The sequence below is a fragment of the Dromiciops gliroides genome, chromosome 3 (assembly GCF_019393635.1).
Source record: "Dromiciops gliroides isolate mDroGli1 chromosome 3, mDroGli1.pri, whole genome shotgun sequence".
NCBI classification, from domain to species: Eukaryota; Metazoa; Chordata; class Mammalia; order Microbiotheria; family Microbiotheriidae; genus Dromiciops; species Dromiciops gliroides.
In genome coordinates, this window is record NC_057863.1 from 547,349,887 (window position 1) to 547,376,994 (window position 27,108).

The 27,108-nt window shown below is 37.7% G+C and overlaps 1 protein-coding gene across 3 annotated transcripts in view; it reads left to right on the forward strand.

Moving 5' to 3' along the window:
- UVRAG (UV radiation resistance associated) overlaps positions 1 to 27,108 on the forward strand; it is a 372,875-nt gene that overhangs the window by 90,085 nt on the left and 255,682 nt on the right. For all 3 annotated transcript variants that reach the window (XM_043995097.1, XM_043995099.1, XM_043995098.1), the window contains one exon: positions 17,253 to 17,338. In XM_043995097.1, coding sequence (XP_043851032.1) covers positions 17,253 to 17,338 — 86 coding nt within the window. The remainder of the gene's footprint in view (positions 1 to 17,252; positions 17,339 to 27,108) is intronic.

Genomic DNA, 27,108 nt, shown 5'->3' on the forward strand with positions numbered 1-27,108 from the left:
TGGGGCAAAAAACCTTGTGCTCTTTCTTGTAAGAGCACACCTGTAACACCAGGTTTCAGTTTTGTAAGAGGCAAAGCCAACTTGGTGTAGTATTAGGTCCCCTAAAAATGTGAAGCAAATCCAGAGCCTTGGTTGAGGCATCATAGGCCAAGAGCACTAGACTTGGAACCAGAGGACCTGATTCATATTCTATTATTGAATCACTGTGTGATTTTGAGTAAGCAAAGTTCCTTCTCTGGTCTTAGTTTTCTCCTAATTTTTAAAGTGTGGAGATTGAACTAGAGAATTTCTCTCTTAATCAGCCAAGATCCACCTTCTTGTCCCCCCCTCCCTTCCCTTATCCACAACTGAGAAAACAAGAAAAACAAACCCCATTACAAACACATATAGTCAATGAAAACAACTTTCCACATTTGCCATTTCAAAAATATATTTGTTTCATTTGGTATTCTGAATTTTTCACCTATCAGGAGATGGGTAGCATGTTTCAACATTAATCCACTGGAATCCTGATTGGTCTCTACTGATAAGTGTGCTTATAAGAGTTGAGCACAATAATATTCCATTATATTTATATAATTTCTTCATCCATTCTGCAGTTTATGAGTCCTCCCTCAGATTCCCATTCTTTGCCACTTCAAAAAGAGTCATAAATATTATTGTATATCCATAGAGTTTGCTTTGCTTAGGACTAATCCCTCCTTTAATCTAACCTCCCTCTCATTTTCCCTCCCCCCTTCTAACCACTTTCCCTGCTATTATTCTGTCAGGTAAAATTTTTTTTGGTACCTTACTCTGTGTGTGTGTGTGTGTGTGTGTGTGTGTGTGTGTGTGTGTGTGTGTTCCTTTTTTGACAACTTTAGATGCTAATGAGGTTCAGGTGTCAGCTACTCCCACCTATCTTCTCCTCTTTGATTGCATAGATATTTACCAGTTCATTTGATTATGTGAGGTAATTTTTCCCAAACTTCTTTTCCCTTTTCTCCTTTATCCCCCCCACTCCCATATTCCTCTGCCTCTTTTATTTCATTCTTTTCTTAAGATCATGAAGACAACAGAATTATTCCTAGGCCTAGTCTAAATCAAAGCTTCTTAAACTGTGGGTCACAACCCCTTATGGGGGTCACATAACTGAATGTGGGGGTCATGGGAAATTTGGCAAAAGTAAAGGGTTATATATACCTATTTTACATACCTATATACCTGGGGTCACATAAAAATTTCTTGGTCAAAAAGGGGTCATGAGTGGAAAAAGTTTAAGAATCCCTGGTCTAATTGAACTCCCTCTGTGAACCCTGATGATGCAAGGGTTCAGAAGAGACACATGTATCATTTTCTCATAATTGAATGTAAGCAGTTTATCCTTATTTAGTCTCTTATTGTTATTTATTCATGCTTACCTTTCTATGATTCTCTTCACTCCTGTATCTGAACCTTAAAGTTCCTATAGAGTTCTGGTCTTTTCAGTAGGAATGCTTGGAAATCTTCTATTTCATTAAAGGTCCATTTTCTCCCTCGAAGCATTATACTCAGTTTTACTGGGTAAGTTATTTTTGGCTATAAGCCTGTAATCTTTGCCTTCTGTAATATTTTATTCCAGGTTCTCTGTTCCTTTATAGTGGTGTCTGCCAAATTGTGTGTGATCCTGACTGTGTCTCCGTGGTACTTGAATTCTTCCTCCCTAGTTGCTTGCAGTATTTTTTCTTCGACCTGGAAGCTTTGGATTTTGGCTATGATGTTTCTGGGAATTTTCGTTTTGGGGTTTCTTTCAGGAGGTAACCAGTGGATTCTTTCTATTTCTACTTTGCCTTTGGTTCTAAGAAATCTGGGCAGTTTTTCTTTTATGACATCTAGAAATAGGATGTTTAGGCTCTCTCTCTTTTTTTTTAATAAAGTATTTTATTTTTTCCCTGTTACATGTAAAGATAGTTCTCAACTTGTGTTTATACAAGCTTTCCAATTTCAGATTTTTCTCCCTCCCTCCCTCCCCCCTCCCCCAGACATCAGGTAATCTAATATAGGTTATATATATATACACATACACACACACACACACACACACACACACAATAACATTAAACATATTTCTGCATTAGTCATGTTATAAGAGAAAAATCAGAGCAATGACGTAAAACCTCAAAATAGAAAAACAACAGCACCAAAAACAAAAGAAATAATATGGTTCATTCAGCATCTATACTCTACAGTTCTTTTTTTTTTTCCCCCTGGATTTTGAGATCCTCTTCTATCATGAGTTCCCTGGAACTCTTCTGTACCATTGCATTGGTGAGAAGAATATAGTCCATCACAGTAGCTCAACACACAATGTTGATGATACTGTGTACAATGTTCTTCTGGTTCTGCTCATCTCACTCATCATCATAGGCTCTCTTTTTAAAAAACAAATGGTCGGGCAGCTAGGTGGCGCAGTAGATAGAGCACTGGCCCTGGATTCAGTAGGACCTGAGTTCAAATCCAGTCCCAGACACTTGACACTAGCTGTGTGACCCTGGGCAAGTCACTTAATCCCAATTGCCTCAACAAAAAAAAAAAAAAAAAATGGTCATGGTGTTCAGATAGTCCAGTGGTTTTTATATTTTTCCCCCTCCTTAATCTGTTTTCCAAGTCAGTTGTTTTTATTATGAGATACTTTACATAATCTTCCATTTTTTTAGCCTTTTGATTTTATTTTAATATTTGTATTGCCTTATGGTGTCACTGGCTTCTAATTGATATATTCTAATTTTCAAGCAGTTTGTTGCTTGGGCAGAATTTTGTATCTCTTTGTGCCAAACTGTAAATTTCCTTTCCAATTCTTTCTTCCATAGCTATCATTTCTTTTCCATTTCTTTTCAGGTACTTTCATTCCATTTGTAAAACATTTTTTAACTCATAAGAAAAACAAAACTTTTGCTTCATGTCTTCTGGGAATTCTAGTTAAGTTTGTGCCCAAGCTGTGTTCTTCTTTGAGGCTTTGCTTATAGATGTTTTGGAGTCATTTTCCTTTGCATTTGTGTCTTTAGCATCCCTTCTATCTCAATAGCTTGTTATGCTGGAGTTCTTTTTTGTTTGTTTGTTTGCTTGCTTGCTTGTTTGTTCTTCTAGCCTACTTCCTGATTTCATACTTGATGTTAGGGGTGGGCTCTTCCACACTTCTGGAGGGAAGTTCTGGGCTGGTGCTGCTGCTTCTTTCTTGGAGTATTGAGTGTTGTGTTATTCTAGGATCTCAGGGACAGTCTGGGGACCTGTAAGCTTTTAGTGCTTCCTAAGGAGTTTGATCCATGGTAAAATCTGATTATTGCTCCTTGGTCTGACTTCTGCAAGTTCATGACCTAAGTTTGGGTCTGAGAAACCATAGACTCCTGCTGCACTATATTCCTATTGACTAACTGGGAAACTGTGTTACCTCAGGGTCAGGATTTTAGGATCTTCTTTGTTCTGGGTTTCCTGCCTTAGTTATACCTTTGCAGGGCCAGGCTAAATGCTGGAAGTAAGATTGTGCTTTTAGACTGAAGTCTGAGTCACACCACTGCAGGTGCTGTAGCTGCTGTCTTCTGAAATTTCTCCTTTCTCTTCCTTCTTCCCTAATCTGTGCACAGGTCCCATTTTTATTCCACCCTACATCTGTGTTCTGTGAGAAGAGAAAGGAGAAAGTTCAGTGAGCAACAAAGCTGCCAATTGGCACCTGTCCCTGATGCAGTGTCCCAGTATAGGTGTAGAAGTGCTTCAGTGTTTGTCTGGGACCTCCTTTTGTGGTGGTATGTAGTCTCTCCCTGGCACTGCTCTGGCCTTCTACCCTGACCCTGTCCCTAGTGTCTGCAGATCTCTGTTTGTTTTCCTCTACTCACCTAGACTGGAGAAAGGATTCACTGTGACTTTTTTCTGGATTTCTCCATCCGCATTTGGTCTGGTGCATTGTATACATCTCTTTGAAGGAGTTGTGTACAGGAGCTCAGCTGCATTGCTTCCTTCTACTTCACCATCTTGGTTCCTGGACTAGATATTCTCTAAGGACCCCCCCCCCCCCCCCCCCCCGCTGATGATCTGTGACTCTATCAATAAGTAATCATAGTCTTTTTTTAAAGTATTTTATTATTTTCCAGTTACATATAAGGATAGTTTTCAACATTTGCCTTCACAGGATTTTTAGTTTCAATTTTTTTTCCCCTCCTCCTCCCCAAGATGGAAAGCAGTATGATATAGGTTGTATATGTACAATCACATCAAACATACTTTTACATTACTCATCTTGTGAAAGAAGAATCAGAGCACAAGGGAAAAACTTCAAAAAAGAAGGAACAAAACCAGCTCCAAAGTAGAAGCAGTGTGGTTCAATCTGTATTCATAATTCACAGTTCTTTTTTTCTGGATGTTGAGAATATTTTCTGTCATGAGTTCTTTGAAACTGTCTTGGATCGTTGCACTGCCGAGAAGAGCCAAGTCTATCATTGTTCATCACACAATGTTTCTGTTACTGTGTACAGTGTTCTGGTTCTGCTCCTCTCAGTCAGCATCAGTTCATGTAAGTCCTTCCAGGTTTCTCTGAACTCCTTCTGCTCATCGTTTCTTACAACACAATAATATTCCATTACATTTATATACCACAACTTGTTTAGCCATTCCCCCGTTGATGGGCATTCCTTCGATTTCCAATTCTTTGCCACCACAAAGAAAGCTGCTATAAATATTTTTGTATATGTGGTTCCTTTTCCCTTTTCTATAGTATCTTTGGGATACAGACCTAGCAGTGGTACCACTGGGTCAAAGGGTATGAACAGTCCCATAGCCCCTTGGGCATAGTTCCAAATTGCTCTCCAGAATGGTTGGATCAGTTCACAGCTCCACCAACAATGCATTAGTGTTCCAATTTTTCCACAGCTTCTCCAACATTTATTATTTTCCTTTTTTGTCATATTAGCTAATCTGATAGGTATCAGGTGGTACCTCAGAGTTGTTTTAATTTGCATTTCTCTAATCAATAGTGATTTAGAGCATTTTTTCATATGGAAATAGATAGCTTTGGTTTCTTCATCAGAAAACTGCCTGTTCATATCCTTTGACCATTTCTCAATTGGGGAATGACTTGTATTCTTATAAATTTTTTTTTTAATGTATGAGGTATTTTATTTTTTCCATTACATGTAAAGATAGTTCTCAACTTTTGTTTATACATGCTTTACAATTTCAGATTTTTCTCCCTCCCACCCCTCCCTCCCCCCTCCCCTAGACAGCAGGTAATCTGATATAGGTTATATCTATATATCTCTATACATATATATATATATATATACACACATAATAACATTAATCCTATTTCTGCATTAATCCTGTTACAAGAGAAAGAATCAGAGCAGTGATGCAAAACCTCAAAATAGAAAGAAAAAAAAAAACCAACAGCACCCAAAACAAAAGAAATAATATGGTTCAATCAGCATCTATACTCCACAGTTCTTTCTTTCTTTTTTTTTCTTGGATTTGGAGATCCTCTTCTATCATGAGTTCCCTGGAACTCTTCTGTACCATTGCATTGGTGAGAAGAATATAGTCCATCACAGTAGGTCAACACTCAATGTTGATGATACTGTGTACAATGTTCTTCTGGTTCTGCTCATCTCACTCATCATCAGCTCACGTAAGACCCTCCAGGTTTCTCTGAACTCTTCCTGCTCATCATTTCTTACAGCACAATAGTATTCCATTGTATTCATATACCACAACTTGTCCAGCCATTCCCCAATTGATGGGCACCCCCTCAACTTCCAATTCCTTGCTACCACGTAAAGAGCAGCTATAAATATTTTTGTACATGTGGGTCCCTTTCCCCCTTCCATGATTTCTTTGGGCAAAAGACCTAAAAGTGGGATTGCTGGGTCAAAGGGTATGTACAGCTTTATCGCCCTTTGGGCATAATTCCAAATTGCTCTCCAGAATGGTTGGATCAGCTCACAGCTCCACCAACAATGCATTAGTGTTCCAATTTTCCCACAGCCTCTCCAACATTTATTATCTTCCTTTTTTGTCATTTTAGCCAATCTGATAGGTGTCAGGTGGTACCTCAGAGTTGTTTTAATTTGCATCTCTCTAATCATTAGAGATTTAGAGCATTTTTTCATATGGGAATAGATAGCTTTGGTTTCTTCATCAGAAAACTGCCTGTTCATATCCTTTGACCATTTCTCAATTGGGGAATGACTTGGATTCTTATAAATTTGATTTAATTCCCTATATATTTTAGAGATGAGGCCTTTATCAGAAGCACTGGCCTTAAAAATTGTTTCCCAGCTTTCTGCCTCCCTTCCAATTTTGGATGCATTGCTTCTGTTTGTACAGAAATTTTTTAATTTAATATAATCAAAATCATCCATTTTGCATTTTATAATATACTCTATCTCTTGTTTGGTCAAAAACTGTTTTCCTTTCCAAAGATCTGATTGTATTCTTATAAATTTGATTTAGTTCCCAATATATTTTAGAAATGAGGCCTTTGTCAGAAACACTGGCTATAAAAATTGTTTCCCAGCTTTCTGCCTCCCTTCTAATTTTGGCTGTATTGCTTCTGTTTGTACAAAAACTTTTAAATTTAATGTAATCAGTCTTCCATCTTCCATTTCATAATATTCTCTGTCTCTTGTTTGGACATAAATTGTTTTCCTCTTTATAGATCTAAGAGGTAAACTATTCCTTCCTCTACTAATTTATCTATGATATCACCCTTTATGTCTAAATCTTGAACCCATTTTGATCTTATTTTAGTATAAGGTGTAAAATGTTGGTCTATGCTTAGTTTCTGCCATACTATCTTCCATGGAACCTGGGTTTTCCCATCATTAACATCCAAACTCTCAGTGTGAGTGAGTAAGCAATCATAAGAATATGGGTAGAGACATATCAGCCATTTGAGGTCATTAATTTATAAGGGGGTAGTTATTACAGGTAGCATTAGGAGTCCATTAATGGTGATTGTAAGACTGGCTGTGGTATTTCTTGTAAAACAACATGTTAAAACATGTCTGGGGCTTTTTTAGTAGTGATGACTTGGAACATGATCTAGGCCTTATATTTGCAACTTCCCCTATGGTAGTATTGTGTTCCAATTCTTCATTACTCTTTTATGTCAGATGTATGACCCCTTTTGTGAGGAGTAAGTTTTATTTGTGTACCTTGGGAAGAGTGAGTGACAAGGGAGGAGAGAAGTCTACTGTGGAACTTCCCCTACTTTTAAAAGTTGAATTTCAGGGAATAGACACAGAGAGATGTGACCAATCATCCTGGAAGATTACTCTGGAAATTTTCCTGTGATACCTGAGACTTGGAAGCTTAACGGGTACCTGACTGCCTTTTAATAGTCTTTCTCCTTCATTGTGAGAGTTAGAGTGGGGAGAGATCATTTTAATTCAAGATTTACTCATGTGTTATTGTAGTTTGTCTTTATTAAGTGCCCTCTCTGTGCAGGCATTGTACTAGGTCCTAGGGACAAAACAAAACAGAATCATTCCCACCTTTAAGGAGTTTACTTCTTCCAAGGAGGTTCATTTTACTAACCAATGGCATTGCTGCCTTTGTGAATACTTCATCAGAATGAGGAGAAGAGTAGCTTTCTGATTGCTTGAAGTAATAACTGTGCTTTGGCTAGTGGTTAGTTACTTTTGTGCCTTTGTGCCTTCTGTTTCTGAGATTCCAGGTTTATCTGCCTTTTCTCAAAGAGCTCTATAATTTTATGGTCAATTTTATGACTATGGAAGGAAAGGAATAGCTTCTTGGGTCAGAAATTGTGTTTGGGAGTTCATTTGTCTTATGACAGTGTCTTCTGTGATCCTACCAATCAGCAAGCATTTATTAAGTGCCTGTCATGTGCCAAGCACTGGCCATACAAAGAAAACTTGAATAGGGACATCTTCTATTTCTTCCATAATGGACTACTAGCATCTGGGTTTTGTCTGGACTCCAGAGCAAAGGGTGTCCAGGTCTTGAAGATGCTCAGCAGAAAGACTTTGAATTCTTCTTGTACTAAGAGTGGTGGACACTTAGACTATGTCCAGGTGAGCATATATTAGAGTACAGAGTTGTCTGTCACAATTTTTTTCCCCTCTTAGCATCTCTATCATTATCTAGCCATTCCATCCCAACTTTCCTTCCTTCCCCAACCTCTTCTTTGTAGCAAATAAACATAGCCTGAGAAAACACATTCCTTGTGTCTGAAAACAACTGTCTCATGCTGCACGTAGTCTGTCACCTCTCTGCAAAGAGGCAGAGTATCATTTATCATCAGTCTTCTAGAATGGTGATTGGTCTTTGTGGTGATCATAGTTGTAAGGTGATTTACAACAATGAGATACCATGGCAGAACTTTTGGTATGCAGTCAAAACAGTTTGAGATGAACTTGTTTCTGTTCGTTGTTCTCTGCACACCAAGTCTTTAGGATGAAATTAGTCTCCATTTAAATTTGAGTTCTTCAGAGGCACATTATTGATGATTATTTCCACTACACCGTGGATAGTAAAGGATGACTCTTCGGTGCCCTGGTGGCCCAACATGGGTTTAAGCCTCAACTAGTCTGTTTCTTTTTCTCTTTACACAATCCCAAATCAGAATTTGTAGTTCTAATAGATCCCAGTCTGATCTTGGAGATAATGACCTCATACATCCCACAACACTGAATCTCAGTTGATCCATTATCCCTGATTCCCACTTTACTCGTATTCTGTTGGGCAAGGGCTGGAATTGAATTCCTTCCATGGCCGGGCACAGGTTGGGGGCTCATTTTGGGGATGGTCCCAAGCTAACTATTACTTTATCAGTTTTGCTTCTGACTCTGTGGACTTTGCCACCATGCCTCCTAAGTTTCCATCTGAGTATTGTCTTCTCACATTAGAATATAAGCTCCTTGAGGGTGAGGACTCTCCTTTTTATCTTGTATTTATATCCCTAGAATGTAACACAGTGCCTGGCATATGGTAAGCACTTAACTCTTGATTCTTGCCTCCCTGCCAAGTAGACTCTTCTACTTGTTAGACAGTATGTTAGAGTGAAAAGAGTGCTAGATTTTGTGTCAGAAGACTTTGATTTGAATCCTCATTATGTTATTGCATGTATGTCCTTGAGCAAATCATTTAACCTTGGGAACCCCAGTTTCTTTATTTGTGAAGAGACAGCATTAGGCTAGGTGATTCTTTACTCCTTAGTTAAGAGAGAATGAAGTATTCTTTACACCCCCAAAAAAAACAAAAAACAGAGGGGCTTCAAGGTGAAAGGAAAGAATAAAAAAGGACCTCAGGAAGAAAAAGAGTATATTTAACCTGTCTCAAGGGGTTTGGAGAGTAGAAGAATGGAACAAAAAAGAAGAGATGAAGAAGGATCATTGAACACTCAGAACTAAGTAATTGATATGAAGCCTTTCTATAGAAAGGGATGGCTGGGCACACTGGAAAACAGTAGAAGAGATGAACAGCAATTTTCTTGAAGGGGATGGAGGTAGCTATTGATTGAACTGGCAATAACACTAAAAGAAGTCAATCTTCTTGGAGAACATATCTGGGATGGCAGAGCCTGGAGATTTGTCCAGCCTAATCACTACATACCCACTTCACATGGGGACAAGCAATGCTGGCAGAAGGAGCCTAGGAAACATTAATAGGGATTATGATGTGCTTGGCAAGAAACTGAGTATTTTAGGGACATGTGTGGTGTTTTCAGCACTGTTGGTGATTGAAAGCAGGGGCTTTGGGAGATAATGGCAGATTTGCAGCTTGAGCATCTGGTCAAGAAGTTGGTGTCTGAGAAGAGAATTCAGATTTCTAAACCACAGTTTTAAGATATAAGAATTATGAGCTCTTGAGAGGGGATTAAGTGAACCTAACTGAAAAAAAAATGTAGTTGCCTGGGGTCTTACAAATCCATTCAAGAGAACTAGAAACTGAAAAGGGAAACGTAGGGAGAAACTGCCCACTTTATGTGTTTGCTTAGGTCTAGATGGCAGAAGAGAGTGATAGGTTTAATATAGGAAAAGGCTATCAAGGAAGGATGCCTTCTAATTCATAGGAGATAGAATTTAAGAAAGGAGCCAACAATAAAACCTGTGATTTCAGTTGTTTATATGTACGCAGGTGCACAGATTTCGGCTAATGAACATAATATGTTCACAAATGTTAGTAGAAAAATCTGACCTTATAAATGATTGTGACTTAGTGGGATGGAACTTATTACTGGAATATGGATATAGAAGATAGACCTTCTTCAGAAGGCAGAGAATGGATAAAAGGGAGGGTGCAATAGCATTGAATATTAAGAAACTACACTTCTGTGAGAAAATTCAGAAACTGGGATAGGGCAGTGGGTGGGGAAGGTTGTGGTTGAGAGAAGTTGGGGAAAAATAAAAAGACATGATATTTTCATGGAATCGCATTACTAAGGGCTATCTGGGAAGGAAAGACTAAACAGATGAGGATCTCAGGAAGCATTTAAGTGTTCCTCCAAGGTACATTAAACTAGTGACGGGTAACTTTAGTTATCTGGACATTTGCTTATCTGCTGGAGCTTTTTTAATGTTAAAAGCAAGGCATCTGATAAATTCTTGGCTTTACTTAGTGATAATTTCTTCTTTCGCAAGGTGGAAGAAATGATGAAGAAAATTTCTTTTCTGGATATCATTCTGAAGAACTAGGAAACTGATTGCTGAAATAGAAATGATGGTGCCCTTCAGGGGAACTGACTACTCCATCTTAAAATTTTTAATAGAGGAGAGAAAAGTTGGCCATAGTTTAATATGCATTCTAGATCTTGAGAGAAGGTTTCAAAACTTTTAGAGGAAGGTTGGACCAAATAAAATTCTACAAAATTAGTCAGCCTGGGAAGGATAGGAAGCTCTCCAGAATGAAATTCAGCAGATGCTACAGAAAACAATTCCAACAAGGAAGGAAAAGCAGAGTTAACTAAATAGATTGATGAGCTTATGTGTGGGAACTTATTGACCAATATGGATTTTAAAAAGATGAACATAAATGATGGAAGTGAGAGCAGGTAACATAAAATGACTATAAAAGCATAACACAGTCATACAAGATTATTGCCACGAATGTTATATCTCATAATGAACTGAGGTTGGCAGCAAATATTAAGGGTGACAAAAAAGGATGTTGGTAAAAGTAAAAGAAGTGACAAGGACTTTGGTTAGGTGAGGGTGATAATTGGTCATGGAGTGAAGGTAACAGCTGTTTGACTATTTTGTTTTCATTTTCTCTCAAATAGAAAAGGATCTTTTTTTTTTTTTTAAGTAGAAAAGGCACAACAAAAATTTGCTAATAGGGAGTTGAAATCCAAATTATTTAAGGCTATAGTAAGAGAATAGCTAGTTGAATTCTGAAATTGTCACCTGTCCTGGAGGAACAAGATCCTGGCATATTGAAAGAACTGTCCAGTGTGATTGCCGAGCTACTGTTAGTGATTTTTGAAAGACTGGAGAATAAGAGGGGTATTCCAGTACTAAAGAAAGAAAAATTTCATGATTTAAAATTTTTTGGGGGGCGGGGCAATTGGGGTTAAGTGACTTGCCCAGGGTCACACAGCTAGTAAGTATCAAGTATCTGAGGCCGGATTTGAACTCAGGTCCTCCTGAATCCAGGGCCAGTGCTTTATCTACTATGCCACCTAGCTGCCCCCTAAAAATTTTTTTTAGAAAGGATGAGATTGGAGACTTCATGATATGATTTATTGTCTTATGTAGATTGACTTTAATTGTCTTATGTAGATTGACTTTAATTCCTAGCAAAAATTTTGCCAAATGCTTTAGGAAAGCTTTTGACAAAATTATATGCAAGTTTTTTGGACAAGATTCAGACCTATGTGCTAGATTCTGTTAGCTACATACATTTATTAGGGGCATCTAGGCTGGGCCTGGAGTTAGGAAGATGGATCTTCCTGAGTTCAAATGTGGCCTTGGATACTGACTTGCTGTTTGACCCTAGGCAAATTCACATAATATTTCTTAGTTGTTAAACCTTAGTTTCCCTATCTGTAAAAATGGGAATAATAATAATAATAAGACCTACTTGCCAGGGTGATTGTGAGGATCAGATACAGTAATATTTGTAAAGTACTTAGCATAGTATCTGCCACATATTAGTCACTGTATAAATGTTGGCTATCATTAATTATTAAAGTAGATTTGGAAGGGGCAGCTAGATGGCGCAGTGGATAGGGCACTGGCCCTGGATTCAGGAGTACCTGAGTTCAAATCTGGCCTCAGACACTTAACACTTACTAGCTGTGTGACCCTGGGCAAGTCACTTAACCCCAATTGCCCTGCAAAAAAAAAAAAATAGATTTGGAATTGTTTGAGTAGTCATTAGTGGTTCCATATTAACTTGGAGGGAGGTCTCCAGGGAAATGCACCAGGATATATCGGGTACTGCCTTGAGTATGATGGTTATTTAAGAAATGCTTGTTTCTCTGTTCTTTGGTATTTTTATCCATGACCTGAAGGAAACACTTAAATGGAAGAATCAGCAGTATGACCTGGCAGTAATGACGTAATGTGATTTCAGGCTGCATTAAGAGAGACATGGAGTACAGAAAGTTAGGTGATATTCCTGTTGTCTTCTGCCTTTGTCAGACACAGAGTATTTTGTTTAGTTTGAGATGCCACATTTTGTGAAGAGCATTGATAAACTGTAAAGTGTCTAGAGTAGTAGAGCCATCCAGTATGATGAGGGATATGGCATCTGGACCATAGGACAATCAGTTGAAAGAATTGGGGATTTTTTGTCTGGATATTCCACCTCACAAGAGGTTTTGAAGTAAATGATGGATAACTGTTGTTGTTGTTGATTTTTTTTGCAAATTTTTTTGGTTGTTGTTTTTGTTTTGTTTTAGTGGGGCAATGAGGGTTAAGTGACTTGACCCAGGGTCACACAGCTAGTTGGTGTCAAGTGTCTGAGACCGGATTTGAACTCAGGTCCTCCTGAATCCAGGGCCAGTGCTTTATCCCCTGTACTACCTGGCTGCCCCCTGCAATTTATTTTTAAATTCAGTTTTATTTTATTTTCAGTTCTAAATTCTCTCCCTCCTTTGTTTTTTCCTAACCAATTGGGAAGGCAAGAAAAACATACAGCAAGGCAAAAAAAAATATTACAAATATGTATAGTCATGCAGAACAAATTTCCTTATTATCCATGTCAGAGAACAAGAAAGAGAAAGAGAAGAAAAAGCATTTCAGTCTGCACTCTGTGAATCCATTAGCTTTTTTTTTTGACTGAGTCCATTAGCTCTTGAGCAGGGTAGCATGTTTCATCATGAGTCCTTTAGAATTACGTTTGAGTATTGTGTTAATCAGAGCTACTAAGTCTTTGAAAGTTGATTTTCTTTTCAATATCGTTGTTACTGTATAAATTGTTCTTATTCTGCTCACTTTGCTTTGCATCAGTTTATAGAAGTCTTCACAGGTTGTTTTTTTTTCCTGAAATCATTCATCATTTTAAATACTGTAATAGGTATTTTATTGAATTCGTATACCATAAATTGTTCAGCCATTCCTCAATTGATGACCTTTCCATTAGTTTCCAATTTTTTGTCACCACAAAAAGAGTTGCTGTATTTTACACACACACACACACACACACACACACACACCCTTTCCCTCCTTCTTTGATCTCTTTGTGGTATAAGCCTAGTAGTAGTATTGCTGGGTCAGAAGGTATGCACAGTTAAATAGCTTTTTGGACCTAGTTCCATATTGCTTTCCAGAATGGTTGGACTATTCATAACTCTAAAAATAGTGCATTAATGTACCTGTATTTCTTAAGCCCATCAGCAGTGATCATTTTTGTTATATTTTACTTTTGATTTTTTTTGGTGTGTCATTGAGCCTTCTATTTACATTGTTGTGGTCACTGTGTATATTGTTTTCTTGGATCTGTTTACTTCACTCTCATCAGTTCACATAGTTCTTGCCTTGGTTCTTTGTGTTCATCACATACATCATTTCTCACAGAGCAGTAGTATTCCATTATATTCATGTACCACAGTTTGTTTAACCATTCCCCAATTGATAGGCATCTACTTTGTTTCCAATTCTTAGCTATCACAAAAAATGCTGCTATAAATATTTTGTAGTATATGGGGACTTTTCTTATTGATGGCTTCCTTGGGTTATAAGTGTAGTAATGGAGTCTCTGGTTCAAAAGTATGGACATTTTAAGGTACTTTATTTCCATAATTCCAAATTGCTTCCTGAAATGGTTGTACCATTTCACATATCTACTAACAATGTATTAGTGTGCTTATGTTCCCACAACCTCTCTAACATATGGGCACAGGGTGCCATATGAAGTGAAGGTAACAGCTGCCATTTTGGGTCATTTTTGCCATTTTGCCAAGTATGAAGTAAAACCACTGAGTTGTTTTGATTTGCATTTCCCTTATTATTAGTGATTTGAAAGATTTTTTCATGTGATTGGGAATACTACACAGTTCTTTTGAAGAACTATTTGTTCATATCCTTTGGCCATTTATCTGTTGGGGAATGATTATTAGCGATATATATATATATATATATATATATATATATATATATGACTAATAGCCATATATGTACGTACATATGCATGCATATATGTATTGTGTCATAATTGTATTATATTTGTGTTTTTAGATAAAATGGAAACAAGAAGCCTAAAAGAAAGTTAGATGTATAGGAGGGCTTTTATTCCTCTTCTAAACTCTTGGTCTTATACTTGTTCACAATAAGCAATCCATCAGAATGTGCAATGACATTTCTTAAAATTGCCTTTCATTACTGCTCTAGACACACTAATTGATTATGTGCTGAGACAGTAAAGGCAGAGTGACTGAAATTAATTCAATTTTCTATTGGCTTCCAGTTCTCAAGCTCAGTTGGTATACCTATTCCTGATTGATGACTATCATTCCTTTTCTTATAAGAGGACTGGTAGGCCTGGAATCTTAGAGGAATTTTGAATGGCATACACTTAAAATAAATCCCCTCGAGGTTCTTTAACATTTGCCAGTATGTCACACAGATAAGCAGATGACAGATAAATGGATTATTTCTTTCTATTAAAATCCTTCATCAGGCATCTTTTGGAACTTTTCAGTTGGTGAAATTAGATAGTATTGAGAACATGCCTTGTAGCACATTTCAAGAATGTCATTTGAGAAGTGTTGACTGAGGCAGAAAAGATACTTTAATAAGTTCCTTAAGTATTCATATAGTCAAAAAATATTGGTGCTAGAATAGGGACCACAGAAATTATGAATTACAAATGAAGAAACATAGGTCTAAGAAGGCAAGTAACTTCTCCAGAGATAGATCTCTAATTTATATTAAAGCATGGATTTTATTTGGGCTCTTCATTCCCATTCACTACTCTTTTCAATACACTACCTTGTCTCCAGGTATTGTGTATATGTATATGTGTGTATGTATGTGTTTTGATTGTCTATGAATATTTCTGGTAGTTCTTCTAAAAAGAATGTTAATCATTTGTGTGAGAATTATTCAACTACTTATTAGTTTGAAATTAATATCTATTTTTCAAGTTAGAACTGCCGTCTCCTCAATAGCCTCATCTCGCTCCTTTTTTTCTCAATACTAACGTCGCAGAAAGAGTTGCTTGCACTTGTCACCATCACTTTATTATTTCCACTTACTCAATTCTTAGCCTCTTATTGTAATCAGCCTATTTCTTTCTTTCTAATCTTCCCCAATACATTTCCTGAATAATAGCCTTTAGCTCTACTTCTTGAGTGTGGATTATCTTTGAAGATAGGCTTCAGCCTCTTCAGCCTACTTGCACCAAATTGGTCTTTCCATTGACCTTCGGGTTGCCCATAATTTTTAATCTTTTCAGATTGTGGTATTTCAAGCTTCTGATACATATAGCATCATGTGGAGTACATTAGTGGGTTTTTTTTTTGTGGGTTTTTTTTTGGGGGGGGTGAGGCAATTGGGGTTAAGTGACTTGCCTAGGGTCACACAGCTAGTAAGTGTAAAGTGTTTGAAGTCGGATTTGAACTCAGGTCCTCCTGAATCCAGGGCCAGTGCTCTATCCACTCTGCCACCTAGCTGCCCCTGCATTAGTGTTTTTAAAAGTTGATCTTTTGTTCTGTGGAGAAACTTGGGATTGTTAAGAGCAGTTTCCCAAATTCAAGCATATTGCGTTCTAAATAAGATTTTGTGAACTGCTCTGGGAAAAAGTCAAATAGATCAGGGGTGTTTTGCAGGGAGCTTTCTAATAGAATACTTCTGTTCTTGTGCCATTTGACATATTTAAATATATGGATGATATGAAATTGGGAAGGTTAGCTAGCAAAATGTATGTCAAGCCAGATCCACTTTTGAAATTGTCTCCCTGTTAAAAGTGTAAGTCATTAGTTATCTGGAAATCTCATTTATCTGCAGCATCCAGCCATGCTTGCTAACTTAAAAAATGTGTACATCAATAGTATTGAATCAAATAGGCACTTTCTAAGCATCTACTTTGTGGCAATTAGAGTTATAAGTACCAAGGTTAAAGGTTGCAAAAATGAATGCCAACACAGTCTTGTCCTCAAGGACATTAGAATATAGAGGAGAGGATGAGTACAGATCTTAATTAATCAATCAATCAATCAATCAATCAATCAATCAATTGTTTTAGTGAGGCAATTGGGGTTAAGTGACTTGCCCAGGGTCACACAGCTAGTAAGTGTTAAGTGTCCAAGGCCGCATTTGAACTCAGGTACTCCTGACTCCAGGGCCAGTGCTCTAACCACTGCGCCACCTAGCTGCCCCCAGGTCTTAATTTAAATAAGATACAAAGAGGACTATGATCAAGGCAAAAAAGAGAATCCATACATAGGTTCAGAGAATGGTTGAGGTGTGAGGCATCACTTTCTGTTTCAGGGCTAGAGGGAAAAAGTATTGGAGAAGGCTTTCTTCCTTGGAGAAAAGTGGCACTGAACTTTAAAGTATTCCAAGAGGAAGAGATGAAGGAGTACATTCCAGAAATGGGGGAAGAGTTTGTGCAGAGGCAGTAGAAGAGAGGATGAAATCTGGGAACTAGTAGTACATTTGGGTTAGAATTTAGAATGATGTAAAATGAGGCTGAAGACGTAGGTTAGAGCCAGATTTTGAAAAGCTTTTAATGCCAGGTGAAGTAATTTGTATTTTATCCCATAGGTGGAAGGTTATAGTTTTTGTATTAACTGGAGACTTTGAGGTCATTGTTAATTTGACTTGTTGATTGATGTCTTTCAGGGTTGTTCAAATGCCCAGAAGAGCAGTCTTCTCCAGGTAGATCAGAACTGTGTTCGTAATTCATATGATGTCTTCTCTCTGCTTCGGTAAGAAACTGTTTAAAATCTCCCCTCCTTCTCAATTGAACATGTTAAAGAGCCCTTCTTTCCTTGATTTTATGATATTTAAATGTGAAGAAATGTCTCTGGGAACTTTAAAAACTTCATCGAGCTTAACATTCTTTAGTGAGGGCTCCATAAATTTTGTAACCCTGGTGATTTCATTTTATCTCTTACATAAGGCCTTTGGAAAACCTATTTCCTTTCTCTGGACAGTGGGATAGAGTAGATGGAAGCCAATTGCAGTAAAACAGAGACAAGAACATTCTTGTTTCCTCCGAGCTGTGGAGATCAACAAATATGGATGAAGACTTTAGGCTTATCAAAGTTTTAACACCTCCAGCATATCTAGAAAAACCTTCCAACAACCACAAACATGGCTTGTGGTTTTGGCTGGCTGCGTGTTCTAAAGGTAATGGTGATATTTGGCAAGCAGGAAGCTCTGATGCCTGTGTTTGGCCAGATACCTTTGCTTTTCATTTTACATAGACTTGGTTTTGAAATGTTCAGTTTGATTGTGTTTGATCAGGAAGGCTGTTAATTAGATAGGTCTGCTACCAAAATAAATGCAATTTAGAAATGAAGTTGACACTATTATTCAACCTGTAATTTTCTGGGCTAGTCATATTGTACATTAAAATTAGGTTTTGTCAGTTGATTTTTCTAATGTTTTTAGATCATCTTCTATGTATTGACTACTTAAAGATTCTTGGAGAGTAGTACTTTACAAATAATGTAAATTGAGATGTGTCCTTGCCAAATATTCCTTTGTATGTACAGGGTGATAGAAAGGTTGAGTACATGCACTTTTTGTAAGTAACTTTTAAAAGTCAGTGGTTTTTGTTTAATCACTTCAGTTTTCCAAGGCAGTTTCTCACTAGTGACATGCTTTCCTTGATTTCCTTAGGCGATAATATTATGATACTCTATATAAATGCTCTTTCCTCATGAGAACTCTGTAACCACAGGTGGTGCAAGTACTGTCTATATTAGGTTGATGATAAGCCAAACTTTGTCCTCCAAATGTGGTTTGTATAAAAACCAGCTCGCCTCTATAGTTGGTATTATTCTTGATTCTAATTCATATTGTTAATTTCTTTCAGAAATATTTTAGTTTAGTGGTGTCACCTATATTTATTCTGTGTGGTAGAGATGAGGAAATTGAGGCTTAGAGACTTAGAGTACCTGTCCCTGGGATCATCGTGGCTAATTCTTAACAGAGCCTGTACTTGAACCCAAATCCTGTGATTGCACAACCAGAGCATTTTCTGTCATATCAAGCTGCCTCTTAGAGTGTGGCATACTCATACCTGACAAGTTTTCTTTACTCTGAAGTTTTCTTGCAGTCTATATTCTCTATATTGATTCTTTTGATAGATATCAGTTGATATCCTCCTACAGTATTGCTGATACTTGAAATTATGTTTTAAAAAAAAGCCTTGGCCCCTTTCTTCATGTTTCCATATTACTTTTCTGCTCCTGCCCCCCAAATGTAAAAAAAAAATACATAATTAAATTCACTTTGCCTACTCCTCTCCCCATTATCAATTCCTCTGGCAATATGGATTTTTTAATTTAATGTTGACAAAGACTTTAAGGAATGTAACATATAGACAGTGTAACATCTGTGTTCTACAATTGAAGGAAATACCTTGGGGACAGCAACAGTGGTAGTAGGTTCAGGAGCTCTCAGCCCAGAGATGGGAATGGTTTTGAGAAAATGGTCAGAAAGAAATTACAGGGGACTCTTAACTAACACTGGATTCAGGACCCTGTTGTGTTGATCATATGCAGTTCCAGGGCAAAGAAGAAGACTACCGCTTCCTGACACAGACTTACAGGGGCCCTTATCACAGTTTCAAAGCAGAGAGGTGCACTAGTGCTTGTGACTGCTGGAGAACAGAGGACCAGGTCAAAGTTCAGGGCCAAGAAGAAAGCTAGCACTTGTGGCTTCAGGGAAGTAGGTACCTTTCTTGGTAAAGAAAAGAATGAAGGTCAGGAGAACAGTGATCACACCTCTTCTCAGATCATACCAATTTGGAAGTATTGAAAAACTTACAGATCCCCAGAACTAACTCTCAAAACAGCAGACAAAAAACCTAACACTTTGGAAAGTGCCCCACCCCACCCTGGGAACAGAGTCTAACTTTAACAAAAAGTAAAAAGTCAGCAAATAGGCTGGAAAAATGAAGAAACAACAAAAATGAGACCTGATCATTAAAAGTTATGGTGACAAGGAAGATGAAGACACTAACTCAGAAGATGACAACAATGTGAAAATAGCTTTAAGAAAAGCTTCAAAGGGAAAAAAAAATGATAATTGGACACAAGCCTAATAAGAATTTCTGAAAGTGCTAAAGAAAAAGTAGAGTGGTGGGGGAAAATTGGGAAAAAAAATGAGAATGATGCCAGAAAATAATGAAAATAGACTTAAGCTTGGTAAAGGAGACATTAAAAAAACTGAAGAAGGCGGCAGCTGGGTGGCACTGCATAAAGCACTGGCCCTGGATTCAGGAGTACCTGAGTTCAAATCTGGCCTCAGACGTTTGACGCTTACTAGCTGTGTGACCTTGGGCAAGTCACTTAACCCCTGTTGCCCCGCAAAAAAACCAAACAAACAAAAAAGGAAGAAAATGTCAGCTTAAAAAAAACCAATCAAACCAGAATTGGCCAAAAGATAAAAGAATCACAAAAATTCACTGCAGAAGTCATTTAAAAAATAAAGTTGGCCAAGTGGAAAAAGAGCAAAATGAACTGAAAGAAACAAGTCCTTGAAAAGAAGAATTGGCAAAATGGAAAAAGAGGTACAAATAAGCAGAGTTGGCCAAATGGAAAAAAAAAAAGTACAAAAGCTGAAGAAAATAATTTCTTAAAAATTAGAATAGGGCAGGTGGAATCTAATGACACCATGAAACATCAAGAAACAATTAAAAAAATGGAAGAAAATATGAAATCTTATTGGAAAAACAGCTGACCTGGAAAATAGATTGAGGAGAGATAATTTAAGAATTGTTGGACTACCTGAAAGCCATGATCCAAAACAAACAAACAAAAAAGAGCCTAGACCAAAAAAAAGAGCCTAGACATCATATTTCAAGAAATTATAAAAGAAAATTGCCCTGAAACCTTAGTACCAGAAAGTAAAATAGAAGTTGAAAGATTCCTCCCATCACTTTCTGAAAGAGATGCCAGAATGAAACCTCCTGGGAATATTATAGCCAAATTCCAGAGCTCCCAGGTAAAAGAGAAAATATTTCAAGCAGCCAGAAAGAAACCATTCAAATATCATGAAGCCACAGTCATGATCATATATGATTTAGTGGCTTTCATGTTAAAGGAGTGGAGGTCTTGAAATATGTTATTCTGGAAGGCAAAAGAGATAGGATTACAACCAAGAGTAATCTACTCAGCAAAACTGAGTATAATCTTTCAGGGGGATGAATGAATATTTAATGAAATAGAGGACTTTCAAGCATTCCGTTTTTGGGGTTTTTTTTTTGGTGGGGCAATGAGGATTAAGTGACTGAGGCCAGATTTGAACTCAGGTCCTCCTGAATCCAGGGCCAGTGCTTTATCCACTGCGCCACCTAGCAGCTGCCCCTCAAACATTCCGAATGAAAAGATCAGAGCTGAATAGAAAATTTGACATTCAAACACAGGACTCAAGAGAACCATAAAGGGGTCCACATTAAAAAAATTTTTTTTTTAAAGTTTTGAGTCCTACATTCTATCCCTTCCTCCCCCCCTCCTTGAGATGGTAGGCAAAAATGGTCAGCATTAAAGAGAAATCATAAGAGATTGAATGAGGCTGAACTGTTTACATTACTTTATGGAAACATGATATATTTAACCACCAAGAACTTTATCAGTATTGGGGCAGTTAGTAGGAGTCTGTTTGGAGGGGCAAGGGTATGAGTCAATTACATTGAGATGATCTTCAGAAAAAAAAAATTGAGTGAGAAAGGGATGCACTTTGAGAAATGGAAAAGGAAAGGAAGAATTTGGAAACTTATCTCACATAAAGGAGGTGTGCAAGGAAGAGATTTTACAGTAGAGGGAAAAATGGAAGGGTGATGGTAGGCAGTGCTTGAACTTTACTCTTATTGGAATTGCTTCAAAGAGAGAAGAATACAATTACACACACATGTATTTACATACACCTATATATATACACACACACACACATATATATATATATATATATGTGTATGTATGTATGTATACACACATACACACCCCCCCCCCCCAATTGGGAAGGTTATCCTTAGTAAGAAGAAAGGCCCCTTCTTCATGTGAGAAAGGGATGATGGAGGAGAGAGTGGCAGAAGGCATCTGAATGATTTGAGAGGAGGAGAGAAGGTGGCGTTCTGAAAGCAGTGTTTGACAGCCATAGCCTCCATCTTCTACAGTGAAGGGGAGGAGCTACTACTATCCCTTCTTTGGAATGTGGCTTCCTTAGCGTCATTTCATAGCCTTCAGTTTTTATTGCTTTTTTGTTTGTTCAGTTTATATTTGTTGTTGTCGTGTCTGTTTGTTTCCTAGTCCTGCTTATTTTCCTCAGTTTTTATCTCCAGCCATCCTTCTGGGTGTTTGTCACCTTCATCATTTTTGAGAGGACAGTAACATTGCAGTATACTCAGATGCTACCATCTCCTCACCATTCTCTAGGCAGTGGGCATCAGCTTGGTTTCCAGTTGCTTGGTATTCTGCAATTTATGTCTTGTCTAGTGGTCTGACCTTGGACAAGTCACTTAACCTGTCTGTGCCTGTTTTTTAACTTGTAAAATGAGGGGATTGGTTTTGAGAGCTTTTAAGCTCTCTTCCAGCTCAAAATTGGTGATCCTATGAAGTTATTTACTTTCTAGACAAGAGGTGGCAAATTTAGTTTCCACTGCCGTATTGTTACCTGAAACACTCCCAAGTGCTGCTGAACCAGATGAAATCTAATTGCAAAATTAAGAAAAATGTGATAGGACATAGAAAATGTCAATATGTGGTTTTCTAAGTCAATATGTGACCTACAGGGATCCTTACTTAAGTATGGTTTATTGACCCCCATTTCTACTTGACCTGGACACCACTGCTCTAATTTCATCATCTGCAAAATTGCAGGGGGTTCAGCTAGATGTCTACTTTTGGCCGTTCAGCTCTAAATCTCTTTTGTCTTTTGACTTTCATTAAAATCCTTCTGTTAGGATTCTTTCTTCTCTAGAAGAGGATACAATTTGTGTTATTCTTTTCATGGAAAGGCTTCATCTGTGGGTCCAGGAATACACTGCATCATCTGTCAGATGCTTATTACCAGAGGATTGGCTAACAGATGTTAGATTTTTCTATTACTGCAACTTACTAAAACTGTTTTCTGAGGTGTTAATGGAATTGTGATTTATATCTCTGGAGGAAGCACTCACACCAACAAAATTGGGGATCCTTGAAATATCAAAGTAATGTACTTGAACTCTATGGATCCTTAGCCCTTAAAAATCTCCAGATAAAATGTTAGACATTTCAGCATGATGTAGGCAGATCTGTAATTGAAAATGTATTCCTGATGATTAAATTGTGTATTTCTATGTAGGGTATTGCCCACAAGGTGTTGCTGTTGCCCTTTAAGAAGCAGATACAGTGTATTGGATTTTATGGTGTGTAGTGTCCACAGGCTGGAAAGGACCTTAAGAATATAGAACTGAGGATAATACTACCTTAGATTGAAATAGGAGTTCAATTAGCATAATTAAAAAAAATACATCTACTTTCTCCTTTCCTCCCTCTTTTGTTTACCTGATGAATTTTTTTTCAGTAGGTTCAACTTTTCAAACTCAGTAGACAACTCAGAATATGTATAAATAAGTCCTCATGTTTAAAGGAGAAGGTGGCATGAGACAGTAGGAGACAGTGACAGAGGAGTCCTTGTCTCCCTCTGATATGTGACACCCATGTGAGTTAGGTCTATTCATTGCCTCTTGGACTGCAGTTTCTCTGTAAAATGATGAGGGTTTGACTATGGTTTCTGAGCTAGCTTCCAATGCAAGATCTATAATTTTATGATTAATTTTTCACAGACTATGTGTCATTTAAAATATTGTGAGACTAGCCTGTTTCTGTCTAAATTATTGGTGAACTAGGCTGGGGTTTCTAATATTGCTACTTATAAATTAATGGCTATTGTACCAGTTTTGGTAGTAAGCATTTATTATTAATTAAGATCACATATTACTAAAGTACTGACCACATGTCTGACAGGCTTCCCCATTAGTAACAGGCCTAAGTAATTATATACACCAGCATGGAGTAAGAGTCTCAGGAAGGAGAGGAGAGGGCGCATGCCTAGTTCAAGAGCGTCTCCAGCGCACGAGAGAGCATTGACTGCATTTAACACAAGCCAAAAAACCCCCAGTGCCATATTATCTCTAAGAGAGAGCACATGACCCCAAGCAGAGTTCAGAAACTCTACATTACCTAAAGAGGAGAGAGCTCACAAACTGGACAACCTTCCTTACCTAGCATGCCATCCAGAATGGCATTCACCTTGTGATCCCAGCCCCTTTTCCTCTTCTGATAGAGGTGACTTTTACACACTGATCAAAGCTAATTGGCTAGCATCATTCAACTCCATTGGTTGACATGACCTGAGCTGTACCATGATGACTGCAGGATCTAATGCTAAAGACAAACCCCTTGAGGGCAAAGGCTCTTTCAGATGAGTGTGGTTTTAATCTCCATTTCTGTTGATCCACTCATGGGCTCCTTTGCTGGTCTCAAATGGGGTAGTGGCACTCGATCCCTGTGTCCCCCAAGCCATTATCAATAATTATTTTCTCACAACTATTTAATGTAAAGATTTCTGTCTTATTGTTGTCTACAAGCAGGAAATATTCCCATTTATTTCTGTTCAGTGAAATTCTTATTGCAGAATAATCACTTTCTCAGAAAGGCAGGTTTCTTGGCCAAGCAACCTTTAGAACAGGAGTACTCTCATTTTTTTTTTAAATAATATTTTGTTGCTAATTTTTTCTTTTTACATTGCCCAAATTTCTTCCTGTATTCTATCAGTGATACATGCCATTAACAAAGAATATTTTTAAGAAGAAGATAAAAAACCAATCAGCACAACCAATCAATACTGAAGATAAATGCCATATTGTACAACTGTGGACATCCCACATCTGCAAAGGAGCAATGGGAGGTATTCCCATAGCTCTTCTTTGGGACCATGCATTTTTGTTGTTCTTGTTTGTTTGTTTGTTGTAAATTTTCAGTATTCACTTAAAAAAAGTTAACGTTTTTATTTAAAGTTTTGAGTTTCAAATTTTATCCCTCCTTCCCTCCCCTCCCCTCTGTCCTCCCTGAGGCAGTAAGCAATCAAATATGGATTTTACATGTGCAATTCTGTAAAACATTACCATAGTGATGTGGGATAGAATTTGGGATCAAATTGATCCTGAGTCTCCCAAAAGAATTACAAGATTCAGTGACTCAGTTTCCCAAGTTTTATTGCAATACTATGGGTGACCACAGGGAGAGAACCAACATAGTGGAAAGGTATCTCTCCAATAAGGAAAGAAAAGACAGTTATATTTATAGTATGGATAAACTGATTATGAGTATCATTATAATAATCTCCACCTTTGGGAGGTACAGGGGAGGGCTTAACCTTATTTGGAGTTCCTGGGGTCCTAAGCCAACCCCCGAGGTGGGTACCTTTTTTAGTGGAGGTGTGTTTTGGGGGTTTACATGTCTTAAGGTGAATCTGGGGACAAATTTGGCCTTCTCTGCATGTCACTTTCTGATTCCCATGGCTAGTTTCAAAACATCTTCATTTATCATTTATTCCTAGTTTGAGTTTCTATAGCCTGTCAGTGTATCATTGTTATAGTCTCTGGTCTTCATGGCCTCTCTTCCTGTGTTCCCGTTATGGGTACTGATTTATGTGGGTAAGAAAACTTAGCATCCTGACTTGTAAGTTATCCATTAACTGGGGTCTGAATCCCTTTTAGAGCTAATATCTGAATTAGAGCTTAGGTCTTAGGTTTTTCTGTTAACCCCCTTTTTTCCCCCTACATTGTTAGTAGTCTTTCTTTTTTTGGGGGGGGGTGAGGCAATTGGGGTTAAGTGACTTGCCCAGGTCACATAACTAGTAAGTGCGAAGTGTTTGAGGCAGGATTTGAACTCAGGTTCTCCTGATTCCAGGGCTGGTGCTCTATCCACTGTGCCACCTAGTTGCCCCTTATAGTAGTCATGTTATACAAGAAAACTGGAATAAAAGGGAAAAAAATGAAAGAAAGTGAAAAATAGCATGCTTCAGTTTGTGTTCCATCAATATCAGTTCTTTCTTTGGAGGTAGATAGTATGTAGTCCTTTAGGATTGTCTTGGGTTATTGTATTGCTGAGAACAATTAAATCATTCACAGTTCTTCATCAAAATATATTGTTGTCACTGTATACAACATTCCTTTGGTTCTGCTCACTTCACTATTCATCAGTTCATACAAGTTTTTGCAGGCTTTTGGGGAATCATCCTGCTTGTCATTTCTTTTTTTTTTTGTTTTTTGTTTTTTTTTTTTGCAGGGCAATGGGGGTTAAGTGACTTGCCCAGGGTCACACAGCTAGTAAGTGTCAAGTGTCTGAGGCCGGATTTGAACTCAGGTCCTCCTGAATCCAGGGCCAGTGCTTTATCCACTGTGCCACCTAGCTGCCCCTGCTTGTCATTTCTTAAAGCACAGTAATATTCTGTCAACCACCATATACCACAGTTTGTTTGGTCATTCCTTTGATTTCCAGTTCTTAGGCACCACATTCACTCAGCATTCACTTTTGATTTTTTTGTAGTTGGTAGTCTTTATATTGTTATAGTCACTGTGCATTTTTTCTTCATTATGCTTATTTCATTTTGTATTTTTTCACATAGGTCTTTGCTTAACACATTAGGCATTCAAAGTCTAATGCTTCACCACTAAGCTTTCCCTTCTAGACTTGAGAATCATAACTCCTAAATGTCAGTTTTAAAGCTTTCTTTTTTAATATAAGTAGATCTTGATGATGGAACAAAGTTGTCATATAAAATTACCCTGTGGAGCCACTTTAATAGACTCAAAACATTCTTTATATATGAATAAATTCATCACTCTGAATAAAAAATCTTGACAAGTTTCAGTATGCTCTTGGCATAGGCCAGTAGCTTGTGTTGAATGGTGTGATTCTAAATTTTTCTGGTTTGTTTTTTGTTTGTTTTGTTTGTTTTTGTGAGGCAATTGGGGTTAAGTGACTTGCCCAGGGTCACAGAGCTAGTAAGTGTCAAGTGTCTGAGGCCGGATTTGAACTCAGGTCCTCCTGAATCCAGGGCCGATGGTCTATCCATTGTGCCACCTAGCTGCCCCCGTGCTTCTAAATTTTAAAAAAATGTAGCGTGGGAAGTGAAGATAGGTGCCTCTAATGGAAAGAGTATATGAAACCAAATAAATTTTTTACTTCAAAAGTATTTCACAAAATTAATTTATGAGGTAAAATTTCCAGTGAAAATGAAATTGATAGATACATGAATTATTGCATTTTTTACTGCATTTGTTTTAATGCTCAGTTCTCCATATGAAGAGTTGATAGTTATTTGGTGTTAAATGGCTGGGACAGGAGTAGTTCAAGAAGTCATGGGTGGAAGGAGGTTGTTTGAAGAAACTGAAAGCATCCTATTCTTGAAGCTCTTCTTGAATATATCCACTCCCCACAAACTTTAGGTAAATATTCCTTTCTTAAACTTGCTT